The sequence below is a fragment of the Macaca fascicularis genome, chromosome 5 (genome assembly GCF_037993035.2).
Source record: "Macaca fascicularis isolate 582-1 chromosome 5, T2T-MFA8v1.1".
In the NCBI taxonomy this organism is placed as follows: domain Eukaryota; kingdom Metazoa; phylum Chordata; class Mammalia; order Primates; family Cercopithecidae; genus Macaca; species Macaca fascicularis.
In genome coordinates this window covers 94,012,708-94,037,511 of record NC_088379.1, presented here as the reverse complement: position 1 = coordinate 94,037,511, position 24,804 = coordinate 94,012,708, and the positions used below count along the sequence as shown (strand labels likewise).

The window sequence follows — 24,804 nt, the reverse complement described above, 5'->3', positions numbered from 1 at the left end:
ACCTCAGTTAGTAACAGTACCATATATAGAAAAGGGGGAATCTGTACAAACCTCTATTATGGCACTATCACAGAGTAGTAGCCATTTATTGGGCTCCTAATTTCAGGAATCCTCGGCCACCTCTATTCCTGCTACCATATCTTTTCATTAGATTGTGCCTCCTTACACAGGTGCTAGTCAAGCCCAAGTCTGTTATACCTCTTTGAGTACTATTCAGAAGACTACAGGCTGCCACTGCCAACTTCAGGTAAAAATCCAATAACTAGGCCAGTTGACCAAGCTTCATCCCTTGCTACCAAGGCCCTAATTTGCCTTAAGGTGAAGATGATCCAAATTATGACAGTCTGCCTTGCCTTCTTCATTAGAGTGTACGCTCCTTGAATGCCACAACCATTGGTTTCACTGGTAGGTGGTTCTCTTATCACCCCCAAAATATTGCATGATTAAGAAGGCACTTAGCATGTGATTTATGCTAATGAAGACAAATAGGCATACATACCTCTATTTTTAAAAGTGTGTCTGTATGTAGTAGTTTAATTTTCGACAGATGATTAAAGATAAATGGAAAGTGACTAAATATGACCCAGCATCCTGCATTTTCTGAAGTGTCCTAAAAATGGAAATGACAACAATTCTGATAAGTTAAAGGACAGAGAAACCTTACACTTTACCTCATAGCCTTACATCCCTGATGGTATAAGGTCTCAGTACTTCCAACAAAAGCAATCCAAATTACTGGTCCACAGTACTAGTAGTAGAAAATGTGTTTTATATGTATCAATGAAAGGTATATAGAGAATGTTTAGTGCCCATTTAATTTAGCAATTAATTATAATCTTTGGATGCTTTCCCAAAGACTCTGTTCTGCTGAAACCTGAGTTTCTGCCATGTGAATAAGCTCAGTTGCATTTGGTAAACAGAGAATGATATAACATGGGTAGCTGGTTAGCTCACATATGAATTTTGCTGGGCAAGAGTTGATGTGCTAGGAGAATTATAACCTTCAGAGAAAGAAAGAGAGACTTCGGGCCAGCTGCTACCTTGGCAGTAGGAGCCCTTCAACTGTATTTTCAGAAAATAAAAAAGGAGTGCTTACATCCAAGACACTCTACCCACAGGTCTTGGCTCTTGACTCCTAATGAGTCTCACTGCCTTCTATGACCACTTTAAGGGTATCAGAGCTCCACTAGTTCTTCTCCAATTACAGTGTAGATAGATTTCTACCCTTTCCTTTTTGTGCATTTTTCATATTCCCATAGTCATCTCCCAAGGTGTCAATCATTTTTCCGCTGGAACTCTGACTACAAAATTGCATAGATTTTGAGGAGTCTTAATGTTTCCCACAAGCCCTGCTATTTCTATTGTGCAATTTTGCAGAGGACAAGAAATGCCTATATTAACTCACTGATTATCAATTTCCCCCTTTAAACATGCTATACCTACCACAGTCATTTTCCACAAGCACCTTCTGCATACTTCTACAAAAAAATTGAGACGGTACAAGAGTTCGTCTACTTGGAAAATACTTTCAGGTAGTTGACATTTCATCTGGTTTACCTTAAATAAAATATGACTTGTGAAAAAGTTTTATATTTAAAGACAATTTTGCTTAATAGCTGTTAATTAGATTATCAAATTAAATTATAAATGAAACACTCTTATAATGACCAGAATAAAATTCTATCCAATTCCTCCATTGCCAAAGTCCCAAATTTTCATGAACATAAATATCTAAGATTTAATAGTAGAGATTGATGATATAATGATAAACTTCTAGTTATTTTTAATTCATAGAAAAATTTTAAAGAACTTTTAATCCAAAGAAAAAAAAAACAACGCAATATCCCAAAGTACTCTGGGGTCCAGTTCTTCAGGTCTTAGTCTTCAGGACTTAATAATATACCACCTTATAGACATTCACTCTGCTGAGGCATTTGTGGAACATTCCCCTACTGAGAGGAAATTTTCCAACCCTCCATCCCATATGATATGATCAGGGTTATTATGACTATTATGACAGACACATGAACACCCTGGCATGTCGTGAAGACAATGAATAATAATGACACTAGACACTTCGGGCATTAGTGACTGTTAGTATTTGACTTGGATGGGCATTATCCTGAAATAAATTACTCTCAGGTGGTCTTCTAAAAACTCATCTTGGCTATATGCACCGAAACCATGTGTCTAGAATGTTCTTATTGACTCTCGTCCAGACCTCAAATATTCCAGGCCCCCCAGTACTACCACCCAAAGCCTGGTGAGACTGTTTCACCCTGTAACTATGGCTCTCTGGATCTGATTATCTTGGCCTTGCATTATCATTATTAGCCTCAAGATATCCAGAGTCACAGAGAAAATGGGTGCTTCATCTTCATGGTTCCTGGTGGCCTCCTGCTGAGGTGCGGAGCCTGACAAATATCAAATATTCTGATGTTATCTATAGGGTCAAAGGACAAAGCAGGATCCCCTGAAGATTTCTTTTGTTGCTGCTTCAGTATTTCTTGTGATTCTCTTTGTAAGTAGCAAAAGCTTGTTAGAATATACCTTCCCAGAGCTCTTCAATAAATTTCTTATTTTTTCAAAACACAAATTATTTGTCATTAACCTTTCCCTTTTGTAAAATAAAAAATTTAAAACTGTTGAAAATAGCCATTGCTTTTCAATAATATGGCAGGTTTTTTCTTCAACAGTATGATATATTAGGTACCCTGATCCACTGAAAACACCTAGAAATACAGGAAAAGCTGTAACAAATATGTTTAAAGGCATTACTGATTTTTTAGGTAGATGGAATAAACAGGTCAAAAACCAAATGAAAGTGGCATTTGCCTTGAGAGCATCTGCCCAACCTGGTGAACGTAAACTTCAATTTTCAATGGTTGGGGCTTTGGGGAAAGGAGGCAAAGCCCAGACTGTTCAAATTAGGGAGTCCATAGGAGAAGTTATCCCCACAAGTCTGAGACCCAAAAGGGTTAAACCATCAGGTAAGGATGAACTAGAAATGAATAAGCTCTTTCCCCCACTGCCATATCAATCACTCCAACTCCACCTTGACCCCAGGACCACAAGGCAAACTGTTCCAAGTTCAAATGGTGCTGAGCTGGGGAAAAATTGTCCCCTATAGGATCTATAATTACAAAAGAGCTCTCCCTCAACTTTACCACCAAATTCTAAAAAGCTTCAAGCCAAAAATGTAAAGTACTACCAAACTGGTGGTATCTCCAGGAGCCTGGCAGAAGAAAATTCTCTGTGAAGAAAGCCAGTCCTCAGGTAATTCCAAAAGATAAAGTTCCAAGGAAACGGACAGCTCTCACACATACACAAATCACAAAATACATGAGGATAAAGACACCAGGAGGAAGATTCAGCAGAAACTGACCTGCAAAGACTTCAGATACCTGAGTTATAAGGCATATATATTCAGATAAATAAAAGGAAAGTGTGAAAAGAACAAAGAAATTATAAATAATGAGCAAATTATTTATAATTTAAAGAACAAATTCGAGTATCTAGAAATGGAAAACATTAATACTTGAGATAAAAACTTAAAAGGTAGTATTAACAGCAACCAAAATCACTGAAAAAGGAATTCATGAACTGGAAGACAGGGCTGAAGAAATACCATCCAGAATGGGGTACAGAGAGACAATGAGACGGAAAATATGACAGAAAGCTTAAGGGACATGCCAAATAGACTGAGAAAGTCTAACATATCAATAACTGGAATTTCAAAGAAGAGAGTCAATATTCAATTAGATTTGAAATGTGGAACAATTTCTAAAAGGAGGGAAATACCCTTAACCTACAAAGGTTATTTTCAAAAACCTAATAGAAGGCCAGGCACAGTGGCTCATGCCTGTAATCCCAGCACTTTGGGAGGCCAAGGTGGGAAAATCACTTGAGGTCAGGAGTTGGAGACCAGCCTGGGCAACATGGCGAAACCCCATCTCTACTAAAAACTCAAAAATTAGCCGAGCGGGGTAGTATGTGCCTATATTCCTGGCTACTCAGGAAGCTGAGGCACAACGATAGCTTGAACCCAGGAGGCAGAGGGTGCAGTAAGCCAAAATCGTGCCACTGCACTCCAGCCTGAGCAACAGGCTCTTTTTTTTTCTGTCTCAAGAAAAAAAAGAGAAAAAAGCCTATAGGGCTGGTGTGGTGGCTCACCCGGGTAATCCCTGCACTTCGGGAGACCAAGGCCTAAGCAGGAGAATCACTTGAGGCCAGGAGCTCAAGACCAGCCTGAGCAACATAGTTAGGCCCTGTCTCTCCAAAAATGAAAAAATTAGCTGGGCATGGTGGTGCATGCCTGTAGTCCCAGTTACTCAGGAGGCTGAGGTGGGAGAATCGCCTGAGTCAAGGCTGCAGTGAGCCATGACTGCACCACTGCACTCCAGCCTGGGCACAGAGTGAGATTCCGACTCAAACAACAACAACAACAACAACAAACCCCTATAAGTAAATGATACTAAAAGCATTTCCTTTGGAAACTAAGAATAGTCCACTGGGCGACATAGCGAGACTCTGTCTCAAAAAAAAAAAAAAAAAAATTTCCTTTAAAATCACAAAGAAGTACCCACTTTTACCCCACCTCTATTTAACATCATATTAGAAGCCCTAGCTAGAGCAAGACAAAGGAAAATAATAAAATGTATATGGACTGGAAAAAGAAAACATTATAAAAAATTCAAAATTTTGGCAAATTTGAGAATTTGGCAAATTTGCTGAATATAAGAATCAATACTCAGGCCAGGTACAGTGGCTCACACCTGTAATCCCAGCACTTTGGGAGGCAGAGCCAGGCAGATCACTTTAGGCCAGGTGTTCGAGACCAGCCTGGCCAACATGGTGAAACTAAAAATACAAAAATTAGCCAGGCATGGTGATGCGTGCCTGTAATCCCAGCTAATTGGGAGGCTGAGGGAGGAGAAGCACTTGAACCTGGGAGGTGGAGGTTGCAGTGAACAGAGATCACACCACTGAACTCCAGTCTGGCCAACAGAGGGCAACTCTGTCTCAAAAAAAAAAAAAAAAAAAATATTAATATTCAAAAATCAATGCATTCCTATACACCAACAACAGATAATATAATTTTAAGATACTATAATAGTGTAACAAACGCAAATGTCTTGGGATATATTTGACTAAACAGACTTTAATAGTAAAATAACAAAACTTTACTGAAAGACAACCAATAAGTGGAGAGGTAGATGCTATGAAGATTCACAATAGTAAAGATGTCAATATAGTGAAACACAGAAATATAAATAATTAAATATAGATTGCATGTAATTCCAATCAAATTCTCAATAAGACTCTGTGTGTGTGTGTCTCCATATATAACCTGACAAGGCAATTTAGAAATATATATGGTAAATTTTTAGCAAAATTTATATGCCAAAAATATTCAAGACTCACTTCAGAAACAAAGCTAGGGTACTTCTCTTACTAGATATGAACAATTAATGTACAGCCATACAAAAGGACCCATGGTATAGTGGACTCATGGTACAAAAGGACCCAAAAGTGAAACCCACACATGGAAACTTGATGCACAACAGTTTGTATTGCCTATCAATGGAGAAAAGGCAGCATTTCAATAAGTGGTGCTAGGGTAACTTTTTCATATTAAAAATAATAAAAATAAATTTACAATAAGTTTCTAATTGCATTAAACAGTAAATTGTGAAATGCAAAGCTAAAGTCAGTATTTCCTTTAGACCTGGACAAGAGTGTCCTCTGCCCTAGGACCATGGTTCTTGCAGTGGCTCTCCTCCAGCCAAGCCTCTTCCCCCAGAATAAGGGGTCTGCAGGGCCAGGGGGACCTGTCTATTTTCAGCCCACACATCCCCTTCTAGATTGGGCTACATATACCCAGGACCTGGGATTCCATGTTCAAATCGTTCCAGGCCTGCTTCTGGCACAGGCCTCTCCACTTGCTTGGTCTCTAGAGAGTGAACTATGTCACAGCTGAGACCCTCCAGCCTCAGGGTTGGCTAAGGAGGGTCTATGGTGGGAGGTGGGAGAGAACTCAGACATATGGGCTGAGGTGTCCACATATGGGCATGTGACACGCCATCTGGTGTGGGACAAAACCAAGAAGAAAAGAAGAGCAGAGGGCTGCATTTAAGCTACCACTTCTCTTTTCTTTTTTTCTTTTTTTTTTCTGAGATGGAGTCTTGCTCTGTCACCCAGGCTGGAGTGCAGTGGCACAATCTTGGCTCGCTACAACCTCTGCCTCCTGGATTCAAGCGACTCTCCTGCCTCAGCCTCCCAAGCAGCTGGGATTACAGGAGCGCCCACCACACCTGGCTAATTTTTGTATTTTTTGTAGAGATGGGGTTTCACTATGTTGGTCAGGCTGGTCTCGAACTCCTAACCTTGTGATCTGCCTGCCTCAGCCTCCCAAAGTGCTGGGATTACAGGCATGAGCCATCAAACCCAGCAAGCCACCACTTTTCAATGTAGAATTTTAAGAAGACTGAGATTTCTAAATTCAAACCTGGCCTCCCCTGTCATTATGAAGGTTTATTTGTCAAAGAAGGAGGATAGTGTATTTTATTAACAGTTTGTTAGACAGGTTTTTAACCTTTTAAATATTAGACATATGGTATATATCATTTATACTCTTCCTCTGGCCTTGGCTATTGTCCTCTTAGAAGACTACCTAGGGCAGTTTTGAAGACTTAATCTAGCCCTCTGTTATTTTTATAGTCTCACTGGTAACATAGCCATGACCATTCATTTTTGTATTGCCTGTGGCTGCTTTCATGCTACTCCTGAAGAGCTGAGTAGCTGCAGTTGTGACAGAAACCACATGCTGCAAGAAGCCTAAAATATTTACTATCTGGTCCTTTCCAGAAAAAAGCTGCCAACCCCGATTTAGGGTAATAATTTAAAACCTTTACGGGAGAAAAAAAGCTTAAAACAAGACACAAGGAGTAAAATTATATAAAGAAATGGACGGACAAATTTATCTACATTAAAATTAAGAATGTGAGTTTGCCAAAAAACACCATAAAAGCAAAAGACAAACTATAACTGGGATACACCATTTGCAACACATATCACTGACAAAGACGTAGTATCCAAAATATAATTCTTATAAGCAGTAAGAAAAAGTCAAATATCGGCCAGGCACAGTGGATCTTACCTGTAATACCAGGACTTTGGGAGACTGAGGTGGGTGAATCATTTGAGCTCAGGAGTTCGAGACCAGCCTGGGCTACATGGTGAAACCCCATCTCTACAAAAAATACAAAAATTAGCAAGGCATGGTGGCTTGCACATGTAGTCCAAGCTACTTTGGAGGCTGAAGTGGGAGGATCACAGGAGCCTGGGAGGCAGAGGTTGCAGTGAGCTGAGATTAAGCCACTGCATTCCAGCCTGGATGACAGAGGGAGAACCTGTCTCGAACAAATCGAAATCCTTTACGGGAGAAAAGAAGTTTAAAACAAGACACAAGGAGTAAAAAGAAATGGATTGACAAATTTATCTACAATAAAATTAAGAATGTGAGTTTATACCATATTTGCAACACATACCATTGACAAAGGAGTAGTATCCAAAATAAAAGAACTCTATAATCAGTAAGAAAAAGTCAAACATCATTTAAATGAACAAAAGTCAAGGACAGGCATTTCACAGAAGAGGAAACAAATACTGCAATTATAAACATGAAAATATGCTCTAGCGCATCTGAACCAGGGAAATACAATTAAAATCATAATTTGGTATCATTTTGTATCAAAAATATTTTCAAAATGGAGCAACGGGAATTCTCATCATCTCCTGGAGAGAATTTAAATTGGTCCAACTGCTTTAGAAGAGTTTGTCACTACCAGGAAAGAGCAACACACACATATCCATAGCTTATCAATTCTAGAACTAGGTATGAAAACCAGAACCAACTCTTGACACAATAACACCAAGAGATATGAGCAAAAATGTATTATAGCAGCAATGTTTTCTCACAGAGGAACTCCCAACAAGACCAAAAAAAAAAAAAAAAAACCCACAAGAATTGCAAATAGCATACACATTTGTCAATATTGGAATGGATAAGCAAAGTATGGTATATTCATACAATGAACTATACTGCAGAGTGAAAATGAATGAAATACAGCCATAAGCATTAATCTGGATGAATCTATAAAACAACACTGAGCGTAAGAAGCATGTATTCCATTGACATAAATTTTGAAAATACCAAAATTAAACATCATAGTGTCTATAAATACAGTAAGAGCAAGAGAATGATTATCCCAAAATCCAGGATCATGACTGTCTCTGCGAGATGGAGGGGTTGCAATCCATGAGGGGTACACAGGTATTTCTAAAGTACACAGGTATTTCTAAAGTACTGGAAATGTTGTATTTTTTTTAACATGGGTAGTAAGGACACTAATGTTTATTTTATTATTTTTCTTTCAATTCTAAATAGGTTTTTAAATATATATATATATTCCTTTATATGTATGATGTAATTTACAAAAAACAACATTTAAAAAAATAGCAATATAAACTTCATATGTCTCACAGGAGTCTGCTTAAGATTCAAGCCAGCTGAAAGCAAGGGAATTTTTACTGCTAGATAAAAACACAGAGGTTTCTAAAGGAACTCTTACCCTGTGCAGCTTCTTCAACATTTCTAGGAGAGCTTGAACATTACCATTCTCCTCAGCACTTTCATCCCAGTAATCCAACTGGCATACGACAGCTGTTTTAAACATCTGGACCAGTTTGCTGAAAGTGGATTCTTGCAGAGTTGCCCAATACTCTTCTGAGGAATACAAGGAAAGCAAATTGTTTTAAAAATGAGTTTTATTGTGGTTTTTTTGTTTGTTTGTTTGAGATGGAGTCTCACCCTGTGGCCCAGGCTGGAGTGTAGTGGCACAATCTCAGCTCACTACAACCTCTGCCTCCCAGGTTCAAGCAATTCTTCTGCCTCACCCTCCTGAGTGGCTGGAATTACAGGCGCCTACCACTATGCCTGGATAATTTTTGTATTTTTATAGAGACAAGGTTTCACCATGTTGGCCAGGCTGGTCTTGAACTCCTGACCTCAGGTGATCCTCCCACCTCTGCCTCCCAAAGTGCTGGGATTATAGGCGTGAGCCACCTCACCAGCTTATTGTATATATTTGAGGTCTACAAAATGTAATGGGATACACATAAATAGTAAAATTGTTACTATAGTGAAGCAAATTAACATTTTTTTGCAGGCCAGGCATGGTGGCTCACACCTGCAATCCCAGCACTTTGGGAGGCTGAGGCAGGTGGATTGTCTGAGCTCAGCAGTTCGAGGCCAGCCTGGGCGACATAGAGAAACTCGGTCTCTACCCAAAATACCAAATATTAGCTGGGCATGGTGGCACGTATCTGTGCCACCTCGGGAGGCTACTCGGGAGCTACTCGGGAGGCTGAGGTGGGAGAATCACTTCAGACTGGGAGGTGGAGGCTGCAGTGAGCTGAGATTGTGCCAGAGAACTCCAACCTGGGTGACAGAGTAAGACCCCATCTCAAAAAAAAAATTTTCTTTTTATAACAAGAACAGCTAACATCTACTTATTTAACAACAATAAAATCCCTAATACAATGTTATTAACTGTAGTCCTCCTGTCGTCTTGTCTAGTAGATCTCTAAGCTTGATCCTACACATCTGCTTCTTTGTGTCCTTTGAACTACATCTCCACATTTCCTTTCCACCCCATCCACTAGTAACCACTATTTTATTATCTATCTCTGCATATTTGACCTTTAGAAGGAAGGTAAATATAATTATCATGTATTTTACTTAGATTCTTGAAGGAAAAAAGTAGCCAATATTTTCTGAAACACGTAACAAAATATTTTAGTATATATCATAATTACAAAAGCACACTTGTAATAAACTTTTCACTGAATAAATACAATTACTATTACAAGTTTAGAATTTAACTTTCTGGTCGCTTGAGCCCAGGAGTTCAAGATTACAGTGAGCTACAATTGTACCACTGTACTCCAGCAAGGTGACAGAGTGAGCCCCTGTCTCTACTAAAAAATACTACTAATAATTTAACATCCTGGAAAAGTTCCTTTACAGTTAATAGAACTACAAATTTGATGTAATTAATTTGTGAAAAAATATGAGCAAAATTAATCACATTTTTGCTGAGATGAAACAGTATAATGCGTTAAAAATTAAAAATTGTTCGTGATTGCATAATTTTCTTTTTGTGCTCCCAGTCTGAAATTTTTAACTCTTAGAAAACATATTTCAGCATTTTAAAAAACAAAAACCATTTTAAAGTAGCTTTTCATCACTTATCATGTTACTCAGTTTTAATAAAACATAAAGAATGGACTTCCTTGAGCTGAATATGCTATGCATGTCAAAAATCTCATTAAATCTATTCATGCCCCTAGAACTTACTTGCAGTGTACTGGAAATACAGGGATAGGATGAAACAGTCAGACTGTCTGGATGTGGGACAGTCTACAAGACAGCTGACCAGGATTCATCTTTCCTTCCTCCTTCATTCCTTCCTCCTTCATTCCTTCCTTCGCTCCCTCCTCCTTCCCTTCTCTTCCCCTTCTCCTTCCCTTCCCCTCCCCCATCCCCCTTCCCTTCCCCTTCTCCTTCCCTCACCTTCCCCTTCCCTTCCCCTTTCTTCTCCCTTCCCCTTCCCTTCCCTTTCCTCCCCCTTCCCCCTCTCCCTTCCCCTTCCCTTTCCTCTTCTCCTTCCCTCCCCCTCCCCTCCCCTCCCCTCCCCTCCCATCCCCTCCACTCTGCTTCCCTTTCCTTCCTTCCTTCCTTCCTTTTTCTTTTCCTTTCTTTTGATTGGTTGTATTTTTAGTAGAGATGGGGTTTCACCATGTTGGCCAGGCTGGCCTCCAACTCCTGGCCTCAAATGAGATTTAAAAAGAAAAAAAAAGCTTTTTTTGGGAAAAGCTTTTTTTGGGAAAAGAAGTTTGAATATGACCTAGATATTGGATAATATTATAAAATTATGACTAATTTTCTTAGATATGATAATGATGCCAGGGTAATATAAAATTCCATGTTCTTTTTTGGGGGGACACAGTCTCACTCTGTCGCCCAGGCTGGAGTGCAATGGGGCGATCTCAGCTCAAGGCAACCTTTGCCTCTCAGGTCAAGCAATTCTCCTGCCTCAGCCTCCTGAGTAGCTGGGATTACAGGCATGCACCACCAAGCCCGGCTAATTTTTGTATTTTTAGTAGAGTTGCGGTTTTGCCATGTTGGCCAGGCTAGTCTTGAACTTCTGACCTCAGGTGATCTGCCTGCCTCAGCCTCCCAAAGTGCTGAGATTACAGGCATGAGTCACCGGTCCCAGCCAGATTCCATGTTCTTAGATGAATGATGAAATATTATGAGTGAAATCTTGTGTCTTCAACTTATTTTCAAATAGTTCAGTAAAAATAAAATGTAATCTTTACATAAACAGAAAGCACACATGGCAACATATTTATTATTGCTGACTCTACAGTAGAGGGTACATGGGTATTCAGTATATATCATAATTACAAAAGCACACTTGTAATAAACTTTTCAGTGAATAAATACAATTACTATTACAAGTTTAGAATTCAACATCCTGGTCGCTTGAGCCCAGGGGTTTAAGATTACAGTGAGCTATGACTGCACCACTGCACTCCAGCAAGGTGTACTACTTATTGCCTGTGGTATACTATACTATTCTTTTATCTTCTCTGTTTGTGAAATTTTTCACAGTGAAAAGTTGGAAACTAAGGAAATCATGACAAAGCCATGTGTGTATCCAAGGAAACTAAGTACTAGAATAATCTATTTTAGATGACTGTGGTATTGTTACAGTATCTTTAGAGTATGCTAACAATACGAACAAAAAAAATGAATACATTTATAATTATCTAAGTTTTGCCGTAACTTTACTAGACATATCTTTCCACTGAGGTAAAGTATCTTCAAATGATCAATCTTACCCAGAACCAGTGAAGACGGGTCACTCATTTTACAAACAACCTTTGCAAATGGAACCACAAGGCTCTCCCAGTTGTTAGAAAGATGCATCACAGGACATTCTGGGAGAAGGAAGAAAACTTCTAAAGCTTCTTGGTGTGGAGAATGAAATGGAAGTCTTTTGAGCAGATTATCTTTGAGGCAGGTGGTTACCTGTGGTCAGAAAGGAACAGGGAAAAGGCATTCAAAACTCAGTAGAAGCAGGGTGCAACTGATGGTAATAAAACAAGGTGAAGAGGCTGGAATGTCATTCTACTACTAAATGAGAATAATCATTTAGTTTTTCTAAAACCCCTGTTTACATCCCTTCTCACCTAGCCTCCAAAATATTGGAGGTATTTGGAATATACAATAAGTATTCTCTCAATTCAATTATTGGGGTGCATGAAGAAGATCAAGCACACCTGTAATCCCAGCACTTTGGGAGGCCGAGGAGGGCGGATCACAAGGTCAGGAGATCGAGACCATCCTGGTCAACATGGTGAAACCCTGTCTCTACTTAAAATACGAAATTTAGCTGGGCGTGATGGCGCATGCCTGTAGTACCAGCTACTTGGGAGGCTGAGGCAGGAGAATCGCTTGAACCTGGGAGGCGGAGGTTGCAGTGAGCCGAGATTGTTTCACTGCACTCCAGGCACAGAGCAAGACTCCGTCTCAAAAAAAAAAAAAAGAAAGAAAGAAAAACAAAAAAAATCACATGTGCACAAATTACACTGAATGAACAATGGATTCAGAACTAATAAACAGCCTTCTCAATCATAAGTACCATATTCTACCCTCTGGTTTACACTATCACACCTTGGGTTTTTTTCAAGAGTAAAAATGCATCAGAACCCCAAAAAGCAGAAAAACAAAACAAAGCAAAAAAAAAAAAAAAGACAAAATCCAACAATTTCAAGAACAAAATTTAACATGATTCTCATTATCTTCCGTAAGAGCAACTGTCTCTACCACAGACTCTAATTTCTAGCCCCTCCAATTTCCTTATGGTTTCCCCAATTCAGAATGCAACTGTTTAGGAAAAAATGGAATGGAATTCTGAATTTTTGTTATGTGTGCTTAGATCATAGTAATGATTTGTTTAAAATCCCAATATGAAGATAAGCTAGTATTTATGAATACTTACTACTTGTCAATTATTGTGCTAAGTGATGTACATATATTAATTAGGTCATTTAACCCTTATAGTTTCTCCCTAACATAGATGATATTAATCCCATTTTACTTCATCTGTGATTCAGAGAAATTAAGTAACTTGCTCAAAGTCACACAGCTAAGTGGGAATTTCTCTAGATCTTTCTGACTCCAAAGCCCAAATTCTTAATCGTTATATTATGAGAGAGTGGCTAAATGATATCTGTAAATGTACAAATTGTTGTAATTACCTATTTTTATATTAAAACATTATATTGGACTCCCACAGTGAGATTCAGTCTTTGGAGTTAGTATACCTGACAACTCTATTTCAACATCTTATTAGTACACACGCATTCTACCTCCTTGCTCATCATCAGACACAACCTCAAGCCTCCTCACCTACTCCAAATCCTTAGAATGACTGTGATACCCTCAAGCCAGTCCTACTGTCTGACACACTGTGCTCTGGCATATGCTTTTCTAGCTGCCTCAAATGCCCTTCCACGTGAGCACCTGGTAAGATCTTAATTCCTCTGGGCAACTTTTTGAGTAAATAGAGCTAACCATTCACTGCCCTAATAATGACTCAATTCATCCAAAAATATTGTGCACAGGCTACATTCTAAGCTAGGCACTAGTGAAGATAGTGAAGTGTAAAACACACCAGGTCTTTGCACTAACGTATGCATGTATTTATCTGTCTCCCTTACTACACTATGAGCTTCTAAACGACAGGGAGTATCTCTCTTTCATTCTTCATCAAGAGTCATCATTACAGTGCCCAGCACATAGTAAGTGTTCAAATGTTTGCTGAATAAATGAACACATGCCAAAGGTCTGAGAGTCCATATCACAGAACCTCAAGATAGAAACATTTACAGGTCTTCTAATCCAATCATCTTATTCTGAAACAATGGAGGTCAAGGGTGCCCCATGATTATTTCATTTACATACCATATGTTCTTTCTGTGGCACAATCAAGGTATAATTAGTAAACAGGCGGAGCCTTTAATGATGAACTGATCCAATCCCTTTCCTTCACAGATGCACAAACGGGCTTCTATTTTTGGTAATCTTTCCATGGTTGGATTTAGTAGCAATGACTCAGAATCTTACAGAAAGTTAAACTGGCCTCCACAGGAGGATTTTAAAAAACAAAAGAAAATGAGCACTAACAAACGTTGATGAAATAGTCCATAGAGTTTCTGGGTTGTTGACACAGGCAACACTAAGTGTTGCAGAGTCCCAATAAAGGTACATAATTAGGGAACCATTTCACCTCAGACCCCCAGTGGGGCTGTGGTTCTGCCAAAGTTAAGACAACTGAACTTTCCATTTTCCCTTGAAAGAAAGGAACGCATGAGAAAACCTGCAGCTGAAATAGAGAACGCTAGTTGTGGCAGACAGAGCAACTGCCAGAGCTGAAAGGAGGAAGGGTGAGACAGCAAAGACTGAGAGGGAAAGAGAAGAGGGATATAAACACAGAGAGAGACTAAAAAATGCGGGGGAGGCTAGAGGAAGGAAGGGAGGAGGGAAGGAGAGAGAAAAAAAGAAGGAACTACAGTGAGACCCAGAGAGAAAAAAATGGAGAAAAGAACAGAAAGTAGTATCCCTATATCAACCAGTACAAAAAAACAGGGAAATAATAAAGACTACATTAAGAAAAACTAAATTAATAAAGGAAGCATGCAGTGAGCCGAGATTGTGCCACTGCACTCCAGTGTGGGCGACAGAGCGAGACTCCATCTCCAAAAAAATAAAAATAAAAATAAAGGAAGCATGTTCGGAGCACCTGCAAGAAAAAAACCCTAAAGATAGTACTAACAGTGCTGAAACAGGAAGCAATCATCCCATAAAGAACAAGAACATTCTAGAATCTACAGAAAAGTGGAATGGAAAAAAAAAAACAAAGAATCCAGGCAGTCCCTGGTGAGAAGGATATTCATATCAGAAAAAATGTTCTTATTTCTACATTTACGCTTAAAAGGATTGCACATAAAATGTTCTTATTCTAGTGTGCCAATCTCAACAAATCCTTAATCATCTTCCTAAAGCCCTGAGTTGAAAAACCTCCCTCCCTCTAGGAATGTGTATGCATATATGTGCATGTGTGTTTGTGTACAGACACATTATTTAGAATATTTGTAACCTGTGTGACTACTATGCCAATTATTTCACCCTAAAAGGGCAAACTCCTAATTGTTATCTGAGTTTAACTTAATCTGAATATGCTACAAGGTCTCGGAGAATCCCTTAACACAAAACATTTCTTCTGAAATTTCGAGTTCTTATAAGAAATATTCTGGTCTATTTTCTTTCTCCACATAACAATCTGAAGATACCATGTTAGTAATCCAGTCCTTTTGGGTTAACTCCTTGAAGATGTTTCTTGCTTTATTTAAGTCCAAATAAACAGGCATCATTTCTGTAGTTCTTCTGTAGAAGATAAATTAAGTATCTTGTTAGATTATCTCTCTAGATGCAAAGTTTCTTCCAGAGCTTGCCCCATTTCAACAAAATTACATTTTTTCTCATGTATAACTATAATTGTCTAAATACAAATGCAATGTAGTAAACAACATGATTTTTTCTAAAATACCAAAAAATATCAAGGCTGCTTTAACTATATATACCATAAGACTTTAACTCAGATGCTGTCTTATCTGTAATAGATTAAAAAAAATAAATATTTCTCAGTTTAAAAAAAATAGCCACAGAGGGAGGCTGAGACAGGAGAATTGCTCGAGCTTGAGAGGTCAAGGCTGCAGTGAGTTGTGAACATGCCACTGTACTCCAGCCTGGGTGACAGAGCGAGACCCTGCCTCAGAAAGGAAGGAAAGGAAGGAAAGGAAGGAAAGGAAGGAAAGGAAGGAAAGGAAGGAAAGGAAGGAAAGGAAGGAAAGGAAGGAAAGGAAGGAAGGAAGGAAGGAAGGAAGGAAGGAAGGAAGGAAGGAAGGAAGGAAGGAAGGAAGGAAGGGAGGGAGGGAAGGAAGGGAGGGAGGGACGAAGGGTGGGCCATAGAAAAAAGATAAATGTTTTTCGAAGGAACGAAGGAAGGACCAACCACAGGAAGGAAGGACCAACCACAGGAAGGAAGGACGGAAGGAAGGAAGGACGAAAGGACGGAAGGAAGGAAGGAGCTCCACAGAAAAAAGATAAAGGTTTTTCCCATTTCTAAAAAATACATCCATTTTTTCCAGTTAAATGGACTGAAAAGTGGGAACCAAAAGAGGGAGCTTCTGACCAATAATTTCTTAGTACTTCAATATAAAGTCATTAATGAAATGTTTAAGTATCTTCTCATGGAAGACCTTCTAATGGAAGGTCATGAGGCCATTAAAATTATGTTACCGGCTGCGTGTGGTAGCTCACACCTATAATCTCAACACTGGGAGGCTGAGGTGGGAGGACTGCTTGAGGCCAGGAGTTCAAGACCAGCCTGGGCAACATAGCAAAGCTGCTGTCTTTACAAAAGTTAAAAAATTAGCAGGAGATGGTGGCACATGCCTGTAGTCCCAGCTACGTGGAAGGCTAAGGTGGGAGTATTGCTTGAGCCCAAGAGTTTGATGATGCTTAAGCCCAAGAACCATGATGCTGTAACTCCAGGAGACCTTGTCTCAAAAAAAAAAAAAATACATATATATATATATATATACACACACACACACACACACACACACATATATGTATACCAAAAAAGATAGAACAAAATGTAAAATGGGCAAACATTAAGTATAAAACAACGTATAAACAATGTGATCCAGCTGGGCATGGTGGCTTACGCCTGAAATCCCAGCACTTGGGGAGGCCAAGGCTGGTAAATTGCCTGAGTTCAGGAGTTCGAAACCAGCCTGGCCAACATGGTAAAACTCTGGCTCTACAAAAAAATAAAAAAATTAGCTGTGTGTAGTGCCATATGTCTGAAGCCCCAGCTACTCAGGCTGAGGTGGGAGGATTGCTACAGCCTGGGAGGCGAAGGTTACAATGAGCCAAGATCACACAACTGCATTCCAGCATGGGCAACGACAGGGTAACACCCTGTCTCAAAAAACAAAAACAAAAAACCAGTATGATCTCATTTTTTGTAAAAGAATACATTTGCATGAAAAAATAATATACATAAGTGCTAGCTATTACTCTTATGTGATGGATTATGGAAGATTTTCACTTTCTTTTTATTGTATGTATTTTTGACATTTTCTACAGCAAGCATATATTTACTTTTGTTAAAAAACAATTTTTAGAAAGGGACGAACACACAGCTAATTATTTTACCCTCCAATCATTTTTTATCCTCTTTCATGGTACTCTTAATACAATTTAATACAATTAATTTATTACATATATTACCTTTTCCTTAAAAAACTTCCAGTTAGACAAGCAGGAGATGAAAATATCTCTTGGATTTCCCTGTATTAGTAATAAGACACTGGTTAAACCAAATCACATGGTATACATACACACAGCCTCTTTATAGCATGAAACATGATAAATACAACATCTTATAACAATCCTTCTAACCTCTCCATTTGTCTCCTATCTGTACGCATATTATCTTGGCTTCCAAAAGTCCATTCTGTTTGGTAAATCTCAAAATTTCAGTGGCAAACATGGGAAATAAAAAAGTTTATACATACTAAGAGAAGCCTCAAATAAAGAGGAAAGGCTTGATTTATGGTCAGAACTTTCTTGAACAAACAAAATACTCCTACCCCACCAACTATGCAAGTCCTATTTATTTCTATTCCATTGAAGTAGAAACAAAATAAATTACCAGAAATTAAATGGGGGAAGAAGTATGCTGAGTTTCATCTTAGCAGTAGTTGTACAGTTCTTAATTATTTATGCTTGCAAATTATGATGCAATTATTTTGTGCAACCATTTTGTACAATCATTTTCCAGAATTAGAAAGTCATACTTTAAAATATTTCTAAAAGATGATGTTTGTAAGAATAGGCAGGAGTTCTATAAGACTGTAGGAGTTCTATGGTTTAGAGAAGAATGGTACAAATTGTTTGGCTAAGAATAACAGGAACACAAACTAATGGTTCCAGTATCGAATGGGACTGGGGAACACTATAGACTGTATTTTCTGGCCAGAGAGTCACAATATACATAAACAGAGGCCTGGAGAAGCCCTGCAGTAAAGAAAGCTGTCCTCATGGAGCTTACATGCTAGTTGTGATAGTTAGTTTTATATGTCAACTGGGCTAGGCCATGGTACCAAGATATTTGGTCAAATATTATTCTGGATGTTTCTATGAAAATATTTTTTTAGACAAGATTAACATTTAAAACAGTAAACTGAGTAAAGCACTTGAACGAGTGAATAAAAAGAAAGCACCTTCCATAATGTTAGTGAGCCTCATCCAGTTGAAGGCCTTAAGAGAAAAGGCTGAGGTCACCCAAAGAAGAGGAAATTCTGCTTTTAGATTGCCTTCAGACTTGAGTTGCAACATCAACTTTTCCCCAAGTCTCCAGCCTGCTGGCCTGCCCTACAGATTTTGAACTTGCCAGCCCCTACGATCTCACGAGACAATTCCTTAAAATAATCTCTCTCTCTCCCCTCCATAGATGGATAGATGGACAGACAGACATGATAGAGACAGAGATAGAGACGGAAATACACACATATACTATTAGTTTGTTTCGCTGGAAAACCCTGACTACAAAATCTTATACTGCTGTGCAGAACCAGTTTGGGAAATGATACTTGAGAGTGTTATATAAGCAGACAGTCAGACTGTGGGATGTACCTTTTTGTGCTATGCCACCGTTTCGTCTCCACATCAGCAATCCATCTCTTTACAGTCCCTTCATTCAGTGTAGGAATTGTCCTCTTCAGATTAACATAGGAATTCTGTAAACAAACAGGAAAGTAAAATACAATAATTTAGACACATCAGAGATAGGTACTCAACTCTTAGGTACACTCTAGAGGGTAAAACTGACTTTTAAATACGGGTAATACAGCCCTGGGACAATCACAAAGTGATACTCAACCAATAAGTAATCAATCATTTGCCTGGTTGCCACTTTCTTGTCCAAAGGGGCTTAGACTGAAAGTAAATTTCTCTGAGGGCCTCAACACTCAGCACTTTATACAAATACGATCAAATTAAACTGAACATCAGACAGCCTTGAAAGGAAGGGAAGATCCTGAAAGCTCTGTGTGCAGAAGTGTGAGGAACTCAATTTCACTTGGTGAAGTAGGGCAGGGAAGTTACGGACATTTTATTTGCAAGCCCATGAACCTTGGGGAGTACTGGCCTGCAAAGTCATTTTTAGAATCTGCCACTCTGTTGTTTGCCAGGACACCGACAAAACATCATTGGCAAGCAGCCCCCAAAAGGTAAGTAGAGTCTATGGAAATCACATTGATTAGACATTCACCAGAGAAAAATTTGCTGATTTTTGTGGGAAAATACTGATGTAGTTTAGATAATAAAGGATCAGTAATGTCCAGCTATCCCCCAAAAAGTCAGCCTAGTAAACCAATGATTTTGGAATTCACCAAACTTGGATACTAGAACCCTTAGTTTTGCTTAAAATACCAGGTTATAGAACACCTGGAGATCTATTTTTACCTCTTTCTTTATCCAGAGCAAAATGCTTTGATTCCCTCCAGCAATCATTATTAACTCCTTTTCTGAGGTATGGCTTTCTGAAAGGATGCACAAAAAGTAAGAGTGTTAGAAAGTCATTTGGCACAAACAGGCATGTTCAATTTAAATAACTTCAAATTCTTCTTAAACGTAGTCATCTTAATAGACAAAATACATCCTCCACCAATTAAGAAGCTGAAATACATATACTTTGGAGTAAAGTCTAGTTGGCAAACATACGTAATTCACAAGGTGGACATGTGACATCAGTTTAATATACATAATATAAATATTTATATATAAAATGCAAATATTTGATTAGCTAAATGCTATCAGTTTAATTCAACTCCCATTACCTTTTTTTTTTTTTTTTTTTTGAGATGGAGTCTTGCTGTTGCCCAGGCTGGAGTGCAGTGGTGCGATCTCTGCTCACTGCAAGCTCCGCTGCCTTGCGGGTTCATGCCATTCTCCTGCCTCAGCCTCCCTAGAAGCTGGGACTACTAGGGAGAAGCGCCCGCCACCACGCCTGGCTAATTTTTTTTTATTTTCAGTAGAGATGGGGTTTCGCCGTGTTCGCCAGGATGGTCTCAATCTCCTGACCTCATGATCCACCCGCCTCGGCCTCCCAAAGTGCTGGGATTACAGGCGTGAGCCACTGCACCCGGCCCAACTCCCATTACTAAAAACCATGTTTTCAAGATTTAACCAATGACGCTGGCTATAAAGAATATAAGTACTTTAAGCCCATGTAACTGGTTATAAGGAATCAAAGATAATACATGCTGCTTAAGAAAATAACTCTACTGTTCGTTTTCCCACAAGAAATGAGTAAATTTTGTCACTTGAGGTCACCACTAAGCTTTCAGAAACAAGTAACAGAAATGCTCCAAGGTGCTTCTATAGTGGAGTGTTTCAGAGCTCAGATTGAGGTCATAAAGGGCACCGGTTCAACTCCAGACAAACCACTTACTGGCCATGAGTAAGTGGCTAACCCTTTTCTCTCCAAGTCTCTTTATCCTCCAATAAAACAGAAGTGGCAGAATACACCTCCCAGAACCGTTACAAGGATTGGTGAGATAACACAAGTAAGTGCTGAGTGCAGTTCAGTGCCAGGTATATGTTGATTGCTCATTATTCTGAGGGTTTTATATGACTGTGGATCAACTTAACCAGGGCAACCAGCCACCACAGAATTAGTTAAGTCTCTTGCAAACTGGAATGAGAGCTGCATATGCCTCTGAATCCATTGTGTATTTTATCATTTAAATTCACATTAATCCTAATCTGAAGGAGTAATACAGAATAATTATTTTGCCTCAATAAATCAGACTGACTCTTGAATTGTTTACCAGTAAAAAAATGAAACCAATATTTAGAGAAACTCCCTTCATAGTCATATACTGCTTTCTTTGCCACATTACCCAGTTAGAAAAATCATTTTCTCTAAAAAGATACTATGCCAAACCCTATGTTCCTAAAGAATTTACCAAGTTTGAGTTCTTCACTTGATGATACTTTCACAGGAAGCGGTATCAGCTGGTCAAGTGTTCCACCGTTTCCCAGTTGTCCGTCTTTTCCAGAACCAAAGGAAAAGACCTTTCCGAAATCAGAAACATAGGCAAGCGTGTGCCACCTATTAAATAAAAGCACATATGGTCAATCCTTAATTATCCACAATGATGAGAGTGTTTAGCAATACAGTAAATTGCCAAAACTATGTTACCCAGTGAGAGTGAAACTAAACATCTCCTAAAGGATGAAAACCATCTGGAAACCAAGAAATCAACATGTACCTGAAAAGACTGTGGAACCCAAAGGCCACTCAAGACCATGATGTCATACTTTGGCGAATGGTGTTCCCTTTGTTGGAACAAGCACCTCCCCTTGCCCTCTGCTCATTTTTCAACTTCAGTTTGAGTCACCGTCACTTGGAAACCATCTGAGTCCCTTCTCTTCCCATCCTGGAAGACTCAGTTGAGTTCCCATTTAATTTCTCAAAGACCTTTACCACACTGATTTCCTATTTTGCTTGTTTGTATCTCCACTATACTGTTGTGTAGCAAGGAATCTGCCTTGCCCAGAGAGGTCTGGCTGGTGCCCAGTTCCTGGGAGGTAACCTCTAAACCCACAGAATTTCCCAAGCCCTCAGACCTACAGGAGGGCAGAGCTGGAGATTAAGTTCAACTACCTGGCAATGATTTAACCAATCATGCCTCAGCAATAAAATCCCAATAGAAATCCTCCATCTAGGCTGGGTGTGGTGGCTCATGCCTGTAATCCTAGCACTTTGGGAGGCCAAGGCAGTAGGATACTTTGCGCCCAGAAGTTTAAGACCAGCCTGGCCAATATAAGGAGACCCTATCTCTACAACAAATTTAAAAATTAGTTGGACACGGTGGCACACACCTGTGGTCCCAGCTACTCAGGAGGCTGAGGCAGGAGGACTGCTTGAGCCTGGGAGGTCAAGGCTGCAGTAAGCCATGATAGCACCACTGCAGTCCAGCCTGGGTGACAGAGTGAGACCTTGTCTCAAAACAAACAAACAAACAAAAAACAACTCTTGACTTAGGTGAACTTCTGTGACTGAATGGCAAATTATGTACATCCTGTACTGTCTCCAAAAAAAAAAAAAAAAAAAAAAAACCCAGAAAAAACAAAAACAACTCTCAACTTGGGTGAGTAAATTTCTCTGATTGGTTGGCAAATTCTGTATGTCCTGTCACATTATCAGGCCAGAAGAGATAACACCATCCATCTCCTCCAAGGGGAGATGACAGCCACAAGCTCAGCATTTGGAGCCCTCCTAGACCCTACCCTTATGTTTCTTCCTTTCACTGGTACTAATTTGTATCCTCTTCTTGTAATAAATGTGACTATGAGTATAATAGCTTTCAGTAAGTTCCCGAGTCTTTCCAGTGAATTGTCCTGTTAGTAGGGGTATTGCCCTGATGTGCATTAAGACAGATCTCCAACTTGCCTCCTTCTCTTGTAACACATGCTACTCAAAAGGATTGTATGTAATGAAGAATCCAAAGAGGTAATAAGACTGCTTTGGTTAAGAGATACTGAATGAGGTATCAATATTGAAGAGATGTTTGTTTGGTGAACAGACTCATATTCCGATAATTTGGTCTACCTTAATATTACCCATCTATGTAATTCTACTCCAAGATTATAAGAAAATCAGACTGAAAGTATGCATGTTAGTTTTTTACAAGAATGGTTTCAGTAAACTAACAAATGAACCCAACATTCAAATACAGTCTGAATTTTGCTCTATGTTTAGTGAGGGAAAAACTGCCCAAAAGAGTAGTGTATACGGGGGAGAATTTTTTTTTAACCCCATCAACTCCCAATATCCCCCTGGCAAGACGTGCACTGATATATCTGATGACCAAAAAATTAAATAGTGGCATGGTGGCTCACCCCTGTAATCCCAACACTCTGGGAGGTCAAGGCAGGCAGATCACCTGAGGTCAGGAGTTCAAGACTAGCCTGGCCAACATGGTGAAACCCCGTCTCTACTAAAAACACAAAAATTAGCCAGTTGTGGCCGGGCACGGTGGCTCACGCCTGTAATCCCAGCACTTTGGGAGGCCGAGGCAGGTGGATCACAAGGTCAGGAGACAGAGACCACCCTGGCTAACACGTTGAAACCCCGTCTCTCCTAAAAATACAAAAAATTAGCCAGGCATAGTGGCAGGCACCTGTAGTCCCAGCTACTCAGGAGGCTGAGGCAGGAGAATGGTGTGAACCTGGGAGGCGGAGCTTGCAGTGAGCCGAGATTGTGCCACCGCACTCCAGCCTGTGCGATGGAGCGAGACTCCGTCTCAAAAAAAAAAAAAAAAAAATTAGCCGGTTGTGGCAGTGCACGTCTGTAATCCTAGCTACTCCAGAGGCTGAGGTGGGAGAATCACCTGAGCCTGGGAGGTGGAGGTTGCAGTGAGCTGAGCTTACATCACTGCACTTCAGCCTGGGTGACAGAGCAATATTCCACCTCAAAAACAAAACAAAACAAAACAAAACAAAAAAACCTTTAAATAAACCAAGGAGTCTGAGCAAGACATTTTACCTTTATTTTCTAAAAAAGAGCTGTGAAAATTAAACTTTTCAGGAATATTTCACTCAAACCATCACTGACTATGTCTTATACTTTACCATGATCAGCGCAGGCTACAGTGAAAGAACTCTGGTAATTAAAAAGTATGCTGGCCGCAAGGCATTGTGAGAGAGGGTGATTACATTAATGAATAATCCTTTGTGATTCGCACTTTACTTTTCCCAAATAAACAATGACTTATTTTTCTTAAAGACAAAAGTGCACCTGAATAGTTACAAAGGTATTTTCACTAAGGAGACAGCAGAAAGTGAACTGCATCTGCTCATTAAAAACAACAACAAAGAAAACAACCATGTATAGTAAAAGGGGTATTACGTTTATCTAAATAATATAAATTAAGCATTTTCACTGATTTGAAAATGTATGATACTTAAATCTCAAAGAAACTGATAGAAATTTTATTAAATTACTATCTAGTTTACTGTATTCATTTTATCAATTTTCATTGATACTTTACAACTTACCTTCCACATGCTATCTGAGTCACTCTATTTCCAACAAGCTCAGCCACCAAACAGGGTCTTAGCTCATTCTGTGTTGAATTATGACCAAGTTGCCCATGTTTTCCAGCACCAAAAGTAAACAGCAGTCCATCCTAAGGAAAGGGAATGTCATATCAGATGCTAGAGAAATAAAATAAAAAAGTAGTATTCACTGATGCAAAGTGAATAACTAATAAAAAGCACTGTCAAAGTAAAGTTCCTAAATATCAGAAGGACAGTCCTACATGTAGGAAGTGATGACCTTTCTTCCCTGGGAAACACTAGCTTCCCATACAAAATGTTCTTCTAAAAATACAGCCAAAAAGAGACAAGGGTACACCCACCTGTGTGAGCAGGGCACTGTGAGAGCCACCACAAGCGAGAAATTCAACTTTCTGATTGTCTAGTGCTTCAATAAGGGAAGGAGAATCTTTACCTATGTAAGGAAAAAA

At 39.3% G+C, this 24,804-nt stretch overlaps 1 protein-coding gene across 1 annotated transcript in view; it reads right to left on the bottom strand.

Annotated features, from left to right (window-relative positions):
- Positions 1 to 24,804, bottom strand: part of HERC5 (HECT and RLD domain containing E3 ubiquitin protein ligase 5) — a 50,487-nt gene that overhangs the window by 18,652 nt on the left and 7,031 nt on the right. Inside the window, exons 5-15 of the mRNA XM_005555394.5 lie at positions 24,697 to 24,788; positions 24,335 to 24,465; positions 21,238 to 21,383; positions 19,733 to 19,809; positions 18,902 to 19,005; positions 17,495 to 17,554; positions 15,487 to 15,580; positions 11,971 to 12,160; positions 8,634 to 8,788; positions 1,444 to 1,557; positions 500 to 610 (exon numbers count right to left, since the gene is read on the bottom strand). Coding sequence (XP_005555451.1) covers positions 500 to 610; positions 1,444 to 1,557; positions 8,634 to 8,788; positions 11,971 to 12,160; positions 15,487 to 15,580; positions 17,495 to 17,554; positions 18,902 to 19,005; positions 19,733 to 19,809; positions 21,238 to 21,383; positions 24,335 to 24,465; positions 24,697 to 24,788 — 1,274 coding nt within the window. The remainder of the gene's footprint in view (positions 1 to 499; positions 611 to 1,443; positions 1,558 to 8,633; positions 8,789 to 11,970; positions 12,161 to 15,486; positions 15,581 to 17,494; positions 17,555 to 18,901; positions 19,006 to 19,732; positions 19,810 to 21,237; positions 21,384 to 24,334; positions 24,466 to 24,696; positions 24,789 to 24,804) is intronic.